At 39.5% G+C, this 15,130-nt stretch overlaps 2 protein-coding genes across 2 annotated transcripts in view; one reads left to right on the forward strand and one right to left on the reverse strand.

Annotated features, from left to right (window-relative positions):
* Positions 1-2,665, forward strand: part of GNA14 (guanine nucleotide binding protein (G protein), alpha 14) — a 250,715-nt gene extending 248,050 nt beyond the window's left edge. Inside the window, exons 6-7 of the mRNA XM_006891988.1 lie at positions 1,247-1,400; positions 2,475-2,665. Coding sequence (XP_006892050.1) covers positions 1,247-1,400; positions 2,475-2,665 — 345 coding nt within the window. The remainder of the gene's footprint in view (positions 1-1,246; positions 1,401-2,474) is intronic.
* Positions 2,666-14,378: 11,713 nt separating this feature from the next.
* VPS13A (vacuolar protein sorting 13 homolog A (S. cerevisiae)) overlaps positions 14,379-15,130 on the reverse strand; it is a 289,570-nt gene continuing 288,818 nt past the window's right edge. Inside the window, 1 exon segment of the mRNA XM_006891989.1 lies at positions 14,379-14,429. Within this exon segment, the coding sequence (XP_006892051.1) occupies positions 14,379-14,429 (51 nt within the window).

Here is a 15,130-nt window from a genome sequence, read left to right on the forward strand (position 1 = left end):
TTTTGAACCATGCAGTGTTACCCTGCTCTGTTCTGACTACTGCCTCTTGGTCCAAGTATAGGTTTCGCATTAGCACAATTAAATGTTCTGGGGGAGATATTCACATCCTGTTCCCCTGGAGTGGGTGAGCTTTGAAATAGTAACAATTGTTATTACCAGGTAAGATTAGTGTGTGTGTGTCCTGTCAGCTCTTCACAAACGAGGAGCCTTTGCAGTGATTACTGTCCTACACAACCTTCACCAGCTTCCCTAGTTTTAAATTTCCTGAACAGTACACTCGTGCATAGAAATGGGGACATGCTCGTGAGTGGCTGTCTTCCCTAGGTGAGGAGGCACAGAATAGGGACTTGACAGCATCCACTCTCTTCCTTGCCAGCATCTGGCTCTCATCACAGGCTGACCCCTAATGTCCGTCCTGGAAGCCCAGACTCACTTCAAGTGGAGCTCTCGTGTCTGAAGCCTTGGGCTTCCCAGTGGCTAATTCAATAATTAAGTGATGCAGAAAGCCTTCTGTGACACAAGAACCTTCTTTTTCCAAATTGTGGAAACGTTTCGCTCCTTTCTTTGCATGTTGGTCTTGGGCCAGAGGGAGATCTGAGGAGGAGACCCAGGAAGCAGTAGGCATAGGGGTTAATGAGATGGGGGTGGGGGGGTAAGAGAAGCAAGTGTGGGGTCCTTGGTGCCATCAGCTTCAGAGGACAGCGACAGAGACTGCAGCTGAGTGAGGGGCTAGAGACAGAACCACTGATTTGGCATATTCATTATAAAGGACTTTTTTTAACACTTAAAAATTTTTCAATATTGTTTTTTATACAAAATTCGTATACATTGTGTTTCACACGTTCCTTCATTCACATTGTATTTCATACAATCATTGTCACATATTGTCTTTTATAAAATCAATGACCATTGAACTATACCCACCATCACTCTGTTTGCAGGACTCCATCAGATCCTTCCCATTTCTCCTTTACCCTCTTCCTCCAACCACCAAATTGTGGGGCTCCGTGATATCCCCCTGCACATCCTCATCCCTCTGTTCCCATCGCTTCTCCTTTGGTCCCCCATACACGCTTTACTAGTTGCTCTTCTGTTTTCACAGTAGTGGTCTTATGCAGTATTTGTCCTTATGAGACTATGGTAGCTCACTCAGCATAATGCTCTCCAGTCTTCCCTAAATTATGTAGTTTCTTGAAATAGTTGCTTCTGAGTACAATTTACCCCAATTCTCTTGTCTCCCATTTAGAACCGTATGGAAGAAAGCAAAGCTTTATTTAAAACAATTATCACCTACCCTTGGTTTCTGAACTCATCAGTGATCTTGTTCTTAAACAAGAAGGATCTTCTGGAAGAGAAAATCATGTACTCTCATCTAATTAGCTATTTCCCAGAATACACAGGTAAGTAGGCAGTTAACTGTGACTGCGGTGTCAGGCCCGACTCCCTCCCTGGGTCAGTGCAAAGCTGTTCCGAGGGCTCAGCAGGGCCTGGTGACCTGCCCCTTCACAGCTCTCACCTTTATCCCCACTTGAGCATCATTTGTGTGTTTTCACATCAGGCCCCCCCCCCCCATGCCTTTGCCAATAACCAGAATATACCTGCCAGCTTTTTGCTAAGGCTGTTTCTCCCCAAGAGCCAGCTCAGGCATCTTGGAAAGACTTTGAGCCTCTGCTTGGCATTGTGCACTTTCTTTATGCTGGGCAGGCCTGCTCACGCTCGGCCTCGGCATGTCTACGCTTCTCTGCTGCCTGATCTTTGCATTCTCAACACCAAGTACCTGGCACTTCTTCCGCGTATGTTAACATGTGCTGTCTTCTTCAGCAGACACAAGGTGGGCGCTGCCGTTCTGTATATAAGTAACTTTCCTGCAGCAGATCTGAAGCCCTAACTCACTACACTGATAGCACAGTAACCGGCCCCAAGTGTTAGAATCGGACTTGGAGGCCTGCCTACAGGCTCCACATTCTTCTCTTTCCTCTCCTAGACCACTCCTGCCTAGTATCGTAATAAATAAGGATGCTCTCTCTTAGAAAATGGTCTGAATCAGAACATTTCCTTTTTGAACAAAATATTTTTAAGTATAATCTTCAAGTATGAGTGGGTATTATGAATACTGTTATTCTATGGATTCATATAATGGTGTGCCAACAAAATAACATCCCAGATAAACTTTCCCTAGAAACAAAATAAGATTGATGAAGGAAGCATCCAAATGAGGGCAAATCAGAAAACCTAACCGCAGGCGTGCTGTCAGTTCTACTCTGGCCTTGCAGAGGTGTGCGCCCCTGTGATCCTGCTGGAAGAACACCGACATGCCCTTCTCCCGCAGAGAAACCAATGAGCTCAAAGCAGGCCTTTTGACTAGCAAACCACTGTGCCACCAGGCCCCTGCCTGCATTCTTCCTGCTTCTCAGGAGGGCACTGTGGTGAGTCGGGATCTTTCTCTTGCCTCCTCTAACTGAACTTGTGCCTAGGGCCGAAGCAGGACGTGAAAGCAGCCAGAGACTTTATCCTGAAGCTTTATCAAGATCAGAATCCCGACAAGGAGAAAGTCATCTACTCCCACTTCACATGTGCCACAGATACAGAGAACATCCGCTTTGTGTTTGCTGCTGTTAAAGACACAATTCTACAGCTAAACCTGAGGGAATTCAACCTGGTTTAAAAGCTGCTGCCTACACCTCCATCGCTGAAGACAGGGTTTACACGTGCCTTTTGTTCTGTTTGCAAATGCTGACATCACCTGGCCCAGCCCCTTGTGCCCGGTGCCTCCTTATGTCATTTGGAACCCAGGCCACTGAAGAAAGCTACAGCTTTGGCATTTACCAAAAAACCTTTCTAAAAAGCCTTTCCTCTATGATTGTTTTTCTAAACTTTTGGCTGTAAAACTTTGTGTAATTTTAAAATTTTTTATAGAATTTAAAAAAGCTGCTGTGATTTACTATGTATTTTTTTTATTATTTTAAGTGTGTTTAATAATAATCATTAAAACCATGTGAGACCTTTCATCCAGAGGGGCCGATTAATTTCTAGATCATGCATGCCTCAAGACTGCTAAAGGCATTCATTTGGGTGACTATGTTTTTTTAGAGAATGTTAGTGGGTTTGAAGCTTTGCAGTAAGTCTTGCAAACTAGAGACATTCTGAATTGGTTCCCACTGCCCCCCTCCTGCCTTTGGTTGAAGTATGCCTTCTTTTTTTTTTTTTAATTTTTGTGTGCGTGTACCGCCAAATCACATCTGACTGGTACAGGAGGAGATTGTCCCTCCTTCCCCGGCAGAGCATCTGGTAAAGTATGCCTTCTTTAAACTGCTACCAAAGATTTTTTTCAAAACACTTGGTTCCTTCTGTGTGCTAACTTTTAAAGCCAAATTAACAAGAAAACCAGTACATCTTACTTTGACAAAGTTCTAGATTACAAAGACATGATTTTGATTAAAACGTGTTTATATATGTAGATATGTATTTCAGGGTATATGACCAGGTCTTGTAAACTTAATGAAATGGTTAAATTCCAAATTGTTGAATGTCACATAATCAATGTGATGGCCATCATGATTGTGTTATGTTTGATGTATATATGCTGAATATACCAACTATATTAGCACTGAATTACACTGTTCCTTTAAGCTCATGGTTGACTGATGGTTCTGCTCATAAGGTCAAATGCTGTGACTTAAACAGTTAATAAATCAGAAACTTTCCTAAATTTACACCTTTTTGAGGCAAGTCTGTGTTGATTATATGAGTAGCTGATTCTGTATAGCAGAGGCTGAATCCCCTAGAAAAGTACAAAGTGCTTCAATCCAAGGTAGTTTGTTCCTGATTTTCCATGACAGGTGTGCATACATATACATGTACATATACATGTGTGTACACACAATACTGAAGAGATTTATCTCAAGTCCATCTACTCAACATACCTGGTCACATATGCCATGGAACAATGTCCATGTCCTTCTAGCTGCACTCTGCCTTTATATCAGCCAGTGAGGAGACTAGTGGGTTCTCACTCGGTTGGAATGAATTTGAAGATTGAAACCATTAAACAACAGACAAATATCAATGTTGGAAAAGACAAGAACTCTGCTTCTATTTAGCAATTCTACCATAGCAACTTGAAGCTTTAAATAAATCTTCTCAAGAGATGAGTACACGAGCAAGTTGTTGCAAAACTTCACACAGTGATGCTAACATTTCTAACATTAAAAAATCAGGAATAGCCAAGACAATTCGGCAAAAAGGAACAGTGATGGAAGACTAGCTCTTCGGGATATCTAAAAGCACAAAAGCAGCAACAACAAAAAGAAACACCCTTCCTGTTTCTATTGGCTTAAGAGTTTGAACTGGTCCCAGTTAGTTCAATAACTAAACCATAACGAAATGGTTAGTTTATTAACTAATCATAAAGGGAAAAGAGCTCAAATGAATGGGTAATCAGACATATTCAATAACGTGGAATTCTGCTTTTTAGCCCAAGCACTTTCTAGTACTGCACTATTGTTTTTTATCTCAGGCTGACAGTTAAAGCATGCAAATAAATGATAGTTTTTAATCACTATATTTATAGAAGAGTTATCAAATACGTCATTAAAAGTGGTAATAATAAAGTGTTTCCTTAAGTGAAGAAAAGGCTGTACTCTTATCAAAGATGAAGTAATTACCTCTGTCACTTTTGATTCCACAAGTACAAGATTCTTACTTTGAAAATGTATTCATTGAGGTTGATAGGCATGCTTAAAATTTTATGAAAAATCACCACTCAAGTTTTTGGTCATGATGGGCTGAAATGCTACCACTTTTAACTGAAAAACAAGAACTTTGGCCAATCTGTTGGCTATCCACATTTAGGTGTGTGGTTGTGTGTGTGTGTTAGAGACTGGAGTATATTATGTGCCACTGAGCTGACTTTCACTCAGAATGACCCTATGAACAACAGATCTGAACCTTGCCCTATCCTGTGTCATCCTCATTGTATCTCATATACTTGAGCCCATGGTTACAGTCACTGTATCAGCCCATCATGTTGAGGGTCTCCCTCTCTTGTACTGACTCTTCACCTTTTTTTCTTTTTTTCCCTTGAAGGCTAAGATTTTTATTTATTTATTTAATTTTACAATCAGAAATGCACAATCTAAAGAGGATAAAATTGATGCGTGGGACCTTCTAAAGATTAAATCCATGTATGCATAAAAAACTTTTTGCAGTAGGGTGAAAAGAAAACCTACAGACTGGGAACAAACATTTTGGAATACCATTTCAGACAAGAGTCTTATAACAAAAGTTTACAGACTACTCCTGGGCATCCACAAGAAAAAGACTGATAATCCAATTACAAAACGGGCAAAATGTCTATCCACATTGTGAAGGTCATTAAAGTGGGATTTTACATACGTGAGGTAATGCTTCCAGGTCTTTTGTTAGGTGCTGTTGAGTCAAGGACAACTCATAGCAACCCTATGAACAAAAGATCCGAAGCCTGTTCTATCCTGCAACATCCTCACACTTCCTAACACACAGGAGCCCACTGCAAGTCCCCGTGTCAATACAGCTAGGTAAGGTCTTCCTCCTCTTCATGACCTGCCACTCTTCGTGTTCTCCTAACAACATGCCCAAAGTACATGATGTAAAGTCTCATCATTCTTGCCTCCAAATAGCACTCTGGCTGCACCCTCTCCAAGACATATCAAGTATAAGCTGATTAGCTGTTTCCGATTTCATTAACAATCAACTGTGGGCTGGAAGCCTCTTGTTTAAACAGTCAGGACCTGGTGGGTGGGACTTTGTATTTAAAAGTGGGTTGGGTCCTGCCTGAGGGTGAGTCTCCAGTTTGGAGCAGTTGGATTCTGAAGGGTGTTTTTATTTAGTTGGAGGCTGGGTGTAAACTGTTCAGGTGTTTTTTATTTTGTTCTCAATCAAGTGTAAGCTTCCACTTCTACCAATAAGCAAAGAGGCAGACTAAAGACTAGGAATCCTTATCCAATTGGTGAAAAGTACACATGATTAAATTGTAAATTCTTCTTAACAAGCAATCTAAATCAATTGCAAATCAGACAAATGACTTAGAGAAAAGCCTTTAGTGAGCAATGCCAATCAAGGGGTGGGGGCAGACGCAGAGGCAAAAAGGAGTAAGATTATAGGTAGTTTTGAGATATAGAACTTCACTGTAAAATCTAAAAATTATCTTTATCAGAATACATATAAAACAGGCAGATTGTGTTCATAGGCAAACTGGCCAGGAGCTTGGATAACATGTGTAAGAAACCTGAAAGAGGTGCTGAAACAGGTTCTTTAAAAGCTATCAAGGATTCTATTTTCACCAAACAATAAGCATTCCAAAGAAGCGAGACTTTTTATCAAAATACAATTAGTAAGACAAAGTATTTTCAAAGTGAACAATTTCTTAAAAATTTTGTTTTTATATGTAATAAGCATAGTCAATACAGAAAACTAAGCTTTGAAAGTCTAACAATGTAGCTGGCTTTGTAACACATTTTCAGATACAGTTTCTACACACCTCAGTGTGGCTGTAAAACTACTGAGAAATAATCCAGGCTACATTTTTACTTGTTTCTTAGCCCAAGAATTAGGATCTTTGGGATAACTAACGGCACACTGATTATGTAACTCCTTAACCATGAAATGCTGGAGCATTTGAAGTACTTTCCTGATTGGAACGCTTTTTTAATTCTATCACCCTCACAGGTGTTCTTGCTACAGGACTTTTTTAATGAGAGGACACTTTATTAGGGCACTAGAGCAGAAATAAATAGATGGTAACAGAATTCTCAGGTTAACAGTTTGATGTTTTAAACTTAAATCAAATTAGATAGCTAGTAATTTATACAACAGAAATTTTAAAGAATCAACCTATAAAAAAGCAAAGCTATCTTCTTGGGTAGCTCTTTCAGTAATTAAAGTTATCAATGTTTCTGAAAATACCAGAATGATTTTCCTATTATGAGACATGAGACTAGTTTACAAAAGAGAAAAAAGTTTCAAGAAAGTTTCCAATTAAAGAAGAAATGAGGCTTGTAACAGAATAGGAAGGACACTCTGCCTTGCAGTGAACGTGGTGGTCTGCTTTCAGGATAGGCCTCAGCAAGTACTGCTGTAGAGCAACTGTAGCAAGAAGAAAAGGGGCATGAGCAAGTCTGTGAAACAGCTGCAGTAGCCAATGAAGGTACAGAAGACTGGAACCCTAAAATGAACTGATTAATGTTAAACTGATTAGCATCCACTGTAAGGCGCTTGGAAGTATGTGAGCAGATTAGGCAGGAGGTTCAGTACTGTGTATAGCTTTTTTCCGTTTGTAAAGGAGCATGTGATCTGAACAGCACCACAGAAAACCAAATAGACTAAAATCTGTACTGAATTGAGCAAATGCATGGTCTGTCACAGGGAGCTGTGCTGCTAGCTCAAAGGCAGTGTCTCGCTGGTGGTTTGAATCCACCAGTGCTTCTCAAGAGAAAGATGAACAATCTCCACATGTGTGATTTAGTCTCCTGAGAATTGGCTAGAGTCAGCCAGTTTTAGGAACAGCAATAAGTGAGTGAGTGAACTGCACAAGAAATTAACTTGTTATCCAACTTTTCTACATAGATCTTAAAGAAATAGGGGCATTAACACTTAGAGCAGACTAGCAGATATGCCAACAAAGGCTGAGCCCTCAAATAAGAAAACACAAAGGGGGAAGTACAATTGTAAGCTGACAGTAGTGACTGGAACATAGGATGTGAGAAGCATGAATGTAGGAAAACTGGACTTTGAAAAGAAAGAAATGGAACGCATAAATTGACATACTAGGTATTGGCGAAATGAGATGGAAAGGCATGGGTCATTTTGAATCAGACAATCATATGATCTACTATGCCAGAAATTTAAAAAGTAGAAAAGGGATCACATTCATGGTTACAAAGACTATTTTTAGATTCCTCTTGAAATACAATGTTTTGAGTGACAGAAAAAAATCCATATGCATACAAGGAACACCTGCCAATACCATTATCATTGAAATATATGCACCAACAACCAAAGCCAAAGAGGAAGAAACAGATTTCTACCAACTTTTGCAGAATCAATTGAACACATGAGCAAGATGCAGTAATAATACTGGGTGACTGGAATGCAAAAGTTGGGAACAAGGAAGAAGGATAAGTAGTTGGAAAACATGGACGTGGTGATAGATAGAAAGGAAGCTAGAGATAGAATGACAGAATTCTGTACAGTGATGTATTCATTGCAAATACCTCTTATAAGAAACATAAATGCAGTCTATACACATGGATTTCACCCGATGGTATGCACAGCAATCAGATCGATTACATCTGTGCAAAGAATTGCTGGAGAATCTCAGTACCAACTGTGAAAACTAGGCCAGGTGCTGACTGTGGAAGAGATCACCAACTACTCACATGCAAGTTCAAACTAAAGTTACAATGAATCAATTTTTTTAAAGTGAACTTGTGGGGGTAGGGAAGAAAATATGCAACAATGAATAAAAATCCAACTTTTCTGCAAATTTTTGTTAAAATCACAATGTTGTTATGTACTGTCGAGTTTCCTGCAACTCATAGCGACTCTGTGTACAACAGCTCTGAAGGCTGCCGTCTTGAGCCAGTCTCACTGACTCTGACACATCTACCCCCATTGCCGTAGTTACTGTAATAAATCTGATCCAGGTCTTCTTTTCCTGAGCTGTCCCTCCACCCTTCCGAGTATTATATCCTCCAAGGATCAGTCCCCCCACCCCCGACCACAAGTCCAAAGTATGTGAGATGCAGCTTCAAAATCCTAGCCTTCAAGGAGAAACTTGGTTTCACCCTCTCCAAGACAGACTTACTTGTTTTCTTGGCAGTCTGTGGTATGTTCAAGACTCTTCTCCAGCACAACTCAAAGGCATCAATTCTTCTCCTGTCATCCTTAGTTATTGTGCAGATTTCAGATACATAATAAGTAATTGTGAAGACCGTGGACTGGATCAGGCACACCTTAGTCTCTAAAAGGTCCCTGATAGCAGACTTACCCAATGCAATTCATCTTTGATTCCAGTCCAGAGACTGGTCTTGTCCTTTGTGCCCCTAATTCACATTGGGAACCCCAGCGCATCACATATGGCAGGAAAAGACTGCCATCTCGACTCTCCTTCAAGTACCACGTTCTCCCTGGGTCCTAATGGCTTTGTTAACAACCACCAGCTTAGGCCAGATGGGACATTCAGGACCAGATCTGCATCTGAAAAACACAGAACTCTGCACAGAGCTGGAGTCTGGTTTTGCCTTTTGCACCCCTAAAATAACAATTAAAAAAAAAAAGAAAAGAAGAAGGTGGTTAATTCAAATCCACAGGAATCACAATTTGACGTTGAGCTTATCCCACCTGAATGTCAAAACCATCTCAGAAGAACAAACTGGAGGGGAGGGGTGAGCAGGGAGAAAAGTGCAACAATGAATGAGTCAAACCCAAAATCTCTGTAAATTTTCATTAATTAATTAATAATAATAAAATAAAACAACTTATATTAAAAAACCATCTCAGGAACATGTTTCAGGCCTTGAACACTAATGAGTGAAGACCAGATGAGCAGTGGAAAGATACCAAGAATGTCATCCAGAAAGAAAGCAAAAGGTCATCGCAGACAGAGAAGGAAGAAAAGACCAAGACAGATGTCAGAAGAGACTATGAATAGAGCTCTGAGAAACCAAAGCAAAGGGAAGAAATCAAGAAATTAAGGAGCTGAACAGAAGATTTCAAAAGGCAGTGTGTAAAGACAAAGCCAAAGTATGCTATGAAATGTGCAAAAAACACTAGAGTTGGAAAATCAAAAGGGATGAACTCGTTTGGTCTTTCTTAAGCTGAAGGAACTAAGAACAAATTCAAGCTTGAGCTGTGATTCTTAAGGATGCTGAGGGCAGAGTATTAAACAATCCAGGAAGCCTTAAAAGAAAATGGAAGGAATATATAGAGAGTCACTGTACCAAAACAAACTGGCTGACACAGAAGAATTTCATGAACCAATATAATCAAGAGACAATGGTGATGAAAGAGAAAGTTCAAGCTGCTTTGATGGAATTGGCAAAAAACAAGGCCTCAGGAATTGACAGCATTCCAATTGACATATTTAAACAAACTAGTGCTGCCCTGGATGTGCTCACCAGGTTGTGCCAAGAAATGTGGAGAACTACCATCTGGCCAAATGCCTGGAAGATATCCTATTTACTCCTATCCCCAAAAGGGTGATCTGACAAGAGTGTGGAAATTATGGAATAATATCATTAATATTTACACACATATAAAATCCTGCTGGAAATGATAAAAAAATTGACTGTACATTAACTACCAGAAATATAAGCTGGATTTAGAAGAGGCCATGGCGATAGAGACCTTATCACCAATATCAGATGGATCTTGGCTGAAAGCAGAGTACCAGAAGAATGTCTATCTGTGATTCACTGACTATGCAAAGGCATCTGTGTGGATTACAACAAATTGTGGCTCACCTTGAGGAGAGTGGAAATCCCACAAAACATGAGTTTGCTCATACAAAACCTCTACTTGGACCAGGAGGCAGTTTTCAGAAGAGAGCCAGGAAACACAGCCTAGTTAAAAATTAGGGAGTGTGTCAGGGATGCATTCTGTCTCCATAACTTTTCAGTCTATAGGTGGAATAGATAATTTAAAAGGGTGGAATTTATGAGGAGGAATGTGGCATCAGGACTGGAGGAGACTTGTCAACAACCTTTACTATGCATATAATACAACCTTGTTTTCTAAAACAGAGGACATGAAGCATTTGCTGTAGGAGGCCAGGGACTGTAGTCTTCAATATGGATTGAAGTTTAACATCAAGAAGAAAAAGATTCTCAACACTTGGGCCAACTGGCAGCACCATGAAATGGAGGGGAGATTGAGGTTAACAATTTTATCTTTCTTGGCTCCACAATCAACACTTTCGGCACCAGCAGTCAGGAAATCAAAAGACAAATTGCACTCATGACATCTTCTGTCAGGGATCTCTCCAGAGGACTGAGGAGCAAAGACATAGTCTAGAGACTAGGGTGCGCCTGATCCAGGCCATGGTCTTCACAATGACATGCTATGTGCATCAGAAAACTGGACAGTGACTAAGGATGACAGAATAACTGATACCTTTGAGGTATGGTCCTGGAAAAGAGTACAGAACATACCCTGGACAGAGAAGAACAAATATGTCAGTCTTGAAGAGGGTGAAACCAAGTTTCTTCTTGGAGGTAAAGCTGTTGAAGCTCCATCTCACATACTTTGGTCACATGGCCAGTCCTTGGAGAACAACATCATGCTTGAAGGGTGGAGGGACATCACAGAAGAGGAATACCTCAGATGAGATGGTTAACATGGTCACTGGGGTGATGGGATTAGGTGTGTCAGAATCAGTGAGACTGGCTCAATAAAGGGCAGGTTTCAGAGCTATTATCCGTAGGGTCGCTATGAGCCACAGGCAACTCAAAGGCACGTAATAATTCTATTTTTAAAAATTTTTGGTCATGGACTGTTAAACTGATTTCATGATCCACCAAAGGATTGAGACCTATGGTTTAAAACCACGATCTATGCAAATTTTGGTTGGAACTCAAACCAATTTTTCAGAACTGTGTTGGCCATTTTCTTCTACCTTTAGTGTATCTGGCACACATTTTGAGCCCCTAAAGGGAAATGAACTGAGTACCTTACCCCAAGTTTTTAGGAAAAACTATCCAGTGAGCACTGAGGAATGAACTAACAGAGACACCTGATGACTAAATGACTATATGAAGAGTCCAGCACTATTTTTTAACAGTCAGGAATAGGACACCACTTTGCAGGATGTTTCTAAGAGATGAACTAGGTAAGAAGACACTCATTGGTATATTACTGCTATGCTGCAATCCCGAAGGTGCATGGTTTGATTCCAGCAGCTGCTCTCTAGGAGAAGGGTGGGCAATCTCCTCTTGTGTGATTCACTGTCTCTGAAAACCAGATGGAGGGTCACCTATGCAACAGTTCTGACTTGAGGGCAAACAACAACATCAACTTAGAAAAAAAAGTCAGCTAGAGTATTGTGATAACAATGTAATTTTAGAGGAATTTTTTTATTTGGAGGCTATAGGATAATTTTGTGATGATGTAGATTATGGAAGAGGAAAGGGTAGGAAAAACAGGAGGGTGGCAATGGTTATTAAGATACTAGAAGGCAATTCATCTGTACTAACGTGAATGTCGGAACAATCCCAGGGCCTTGCTAGCATGAAGGAAGCAGCACTCTAAACAGCTCACAGTTAACCCGCCAATGGATTTTCAGAGGTAGTTTAATCATATGGGAGGAGACTGCCTATGTTTCTCCTGCAGAGCAGTTGGTGGAGTTGACCTCCCTTACCACCAGAGCTCCTTAGTCAATGTATAAACTCTAACTCTATTAAATACTTACAAGGTGATGTGGAAGCCACTGAAGAAGTACAATATACACACTCTTTGGTTCAGAGAGTATGCAGAAATCACCAACTTTTGCATTAGCAATTAAAGTTGTTCTTTCTAGTGATCAAAGTTTTTAAGCAGAGTTGGCAGAGAAGACCTACCTCTGCAGTCACCGACCAGAATAGGATGTGCTAGAGCCCAGGCTACAGCAATCACACAGAGAGAAATGACATGATGTGCAGACCTCATTCCACAGCAACTTCCAAAAGGCAAATGGAAGATTCAAGTTCTCAGGCAGAGAGCAAAATGGCCAACGATGCCGCAATCATGGAACCAAAAAGGGTAATGAGAGCACTGAACAGGGCAATACAGTGCCCCAGTGGAGAACAACTGGAAGTAAGCCTTTGGACTTCCTCTCCTCTTTAGTTCATTCTGACAGATGAAAAACTGGAGAAGCTCAGTAAGAAAAAAATGTGTTACCTCTGAACAAGAGTAATCATGGGAACACACATTATCATGAAGTTTAACATTTGCAAACTTTTGGTCCATTTTATGTTCAGCAATAAAAAAACCCCAATCTGTAGCAAATTACTAATAATAATGTGTTTTTGTAATGAGAAAGTAATCCTATAAAGGAGGAGAGATGTGACCAGAAAACAATACAGTTAAATACAGTATGGTATGTTGTTTATTAGAGCTTTTACAACATATTAAGGGTTTGGGAACTCCAAGGCAATTTTCACAAACATCAGCTAGACAGAGAATTCCAACAATTCATAACCATTGGCCAGCACATACAACATGCATCAATACAGTGTATTATTAAAAAACTAAATAAGACATTGCATCATTTTATTCTGGTTCACAATCATATATATTCATCTCTTTTGAGTCAAAAAGGTCCATTAATATTGAGGTACAAATATCTTGGACAAAAATCAAGAAAAATTTCCGTGGCCTTATCTTCACTATGATTTTTGTTCAGATGAACTCTATGTGGAGAAGAAGGATTCTCACTTGAAAAAATGAAGAGAAAGCAAACTAGATATTCTCAGTTCTAAATCCAAGAGGACAGATTACTGAGTTGAATTTTAAAGTGCATTTACTTCAGAGAGAAGATGTCTGTTCACTGTACTTAAGATGTTGGGAATTTTGTTTATTTCATTTTACTAGTAAGTTGAAAGTATGTATTGTTAAGGCTTCCAGAAGTATTCCAAGAAATGAAGAGTTTATGGAAATATGACTTACAAAAGAAGAACCCAGAAAGTTGGCACCAGGAATTCTAAGGCTCCAAAATTCAGAGAAGGGCTTTCCCTTTTAAGCTTGATACTCATTTCCTCAACCCTTTTTCATGATGAGGGATATTTAATGTATTTCATCTTAAGAGACTTCTTTTCAGTTATGCTATGCATTTTAAGTATAATTCAACTTTCCATAATTAAAAATAATATCAAAATATTTCTCAGTAATTAGAACCTCATGTTTGATTTGGTTGTTTGCCCATCATTCATTCAGGTAGTCTGAAGTACACATGACAGAAGTCTGAAATGTGCAACAGGAGCATTAGATTTAGCGCCACGTGAAGGGTACTTTTGGGTGACTTCACCACCGCAGAGAATCACCTGGAGGAAATATTTATGACTCATAAGAAAAATTTCTTCTTTGATAAAATAATTGTAATTTAAACCAGATGAATGATTCAAGCTGGAAAAGTAAATGGATTCCCAGAGGACTGAAATACTTTAATCACACAGCCAGATGACCTGATTCCAGCTGAACTGAAACAACAACAACAAACACTCATTTAGTAATTAGTCAGCCTGTTTAGTAATTACTGGGTATTTGAAACACTTCCATGAAATGCTTCTCAAACAGACTCTGCAAGGTGCAACCAAAAAGGCTTTGGACGTCATAATGACTTATTGCTGTGTCTTCAGCAGAATTTACTATCAGAGGCTTGGGGAAGGTTCTCTTGCTTCTTCCAGCTTTGTTAGGATCCACTGTGGTAGAGAAACAAAACATTATTTGTTTTCTTTGATAAACTTACAATGAAATTTAAAATGTAAACAAATGAAAATCCTAATGCTGTTAAGTTAGCTGTACAATGCCCACTTAATCATACCTACACGAGTGATCACTCACTCACTTAAACGGCCAGCTGGCTTATGAACAATGGTATCGCATGTAAACAAAAGGGGTGGGAACCTCAAACAAACCAAAACTCAAAGTTTTGAATGAGAAAAGTAGAAGATGCTATTTCACAAGTGGACTGAATATTTATGATATATTATGAAAATTATCTCTGTAAAATTTCTTCTAATCTGTTAATTCCATATCACAAAGCCTTCAAAACATAGAATGATATAGCAATGCTCTTCAGCAGGCTAGTGTTCTTATATTTTCTATTCTAAAATAATTTGCAATCACAAAAATATGATGGCAATAGAATGTGAAGTTTTCTGCTGATAGGTTATGTATTATTATGCCTACATACATACAATAGCCACCCGGTTCTTTAAGCTTTATAACGAGATGGTACAACTTGCTTTAATACAGAATAGTAAAAAACAATTTTGGAGAACACTTTAGTTACACATGCAAAAAAACTATCAAAATAAACACACAATTTTAAAACTTTTGCAAGAAAGCGCCTTTGAAACAGTCTAATTACATGGCTTTGAAATGAGATGTTCTTAAGTTA

This window comes from Elephantulus edwardii, unplaced genomic scaffold (genome assembly GCF_000299155.1).
Source record: "Elephantulus edwardii isolate Elephantulus edwardi_28Jun2011 unplaced genomic scaffold, EleEdw1.0 scaffold00108, whole genome shotgun sequence".
Classification (NCBI taxonomy): Eukaryota; Metazoa; Chordata; class Mammalia; order Macroscelidea; family Macroscelididae; genus Elephantulus; species Elephantulus edwardii.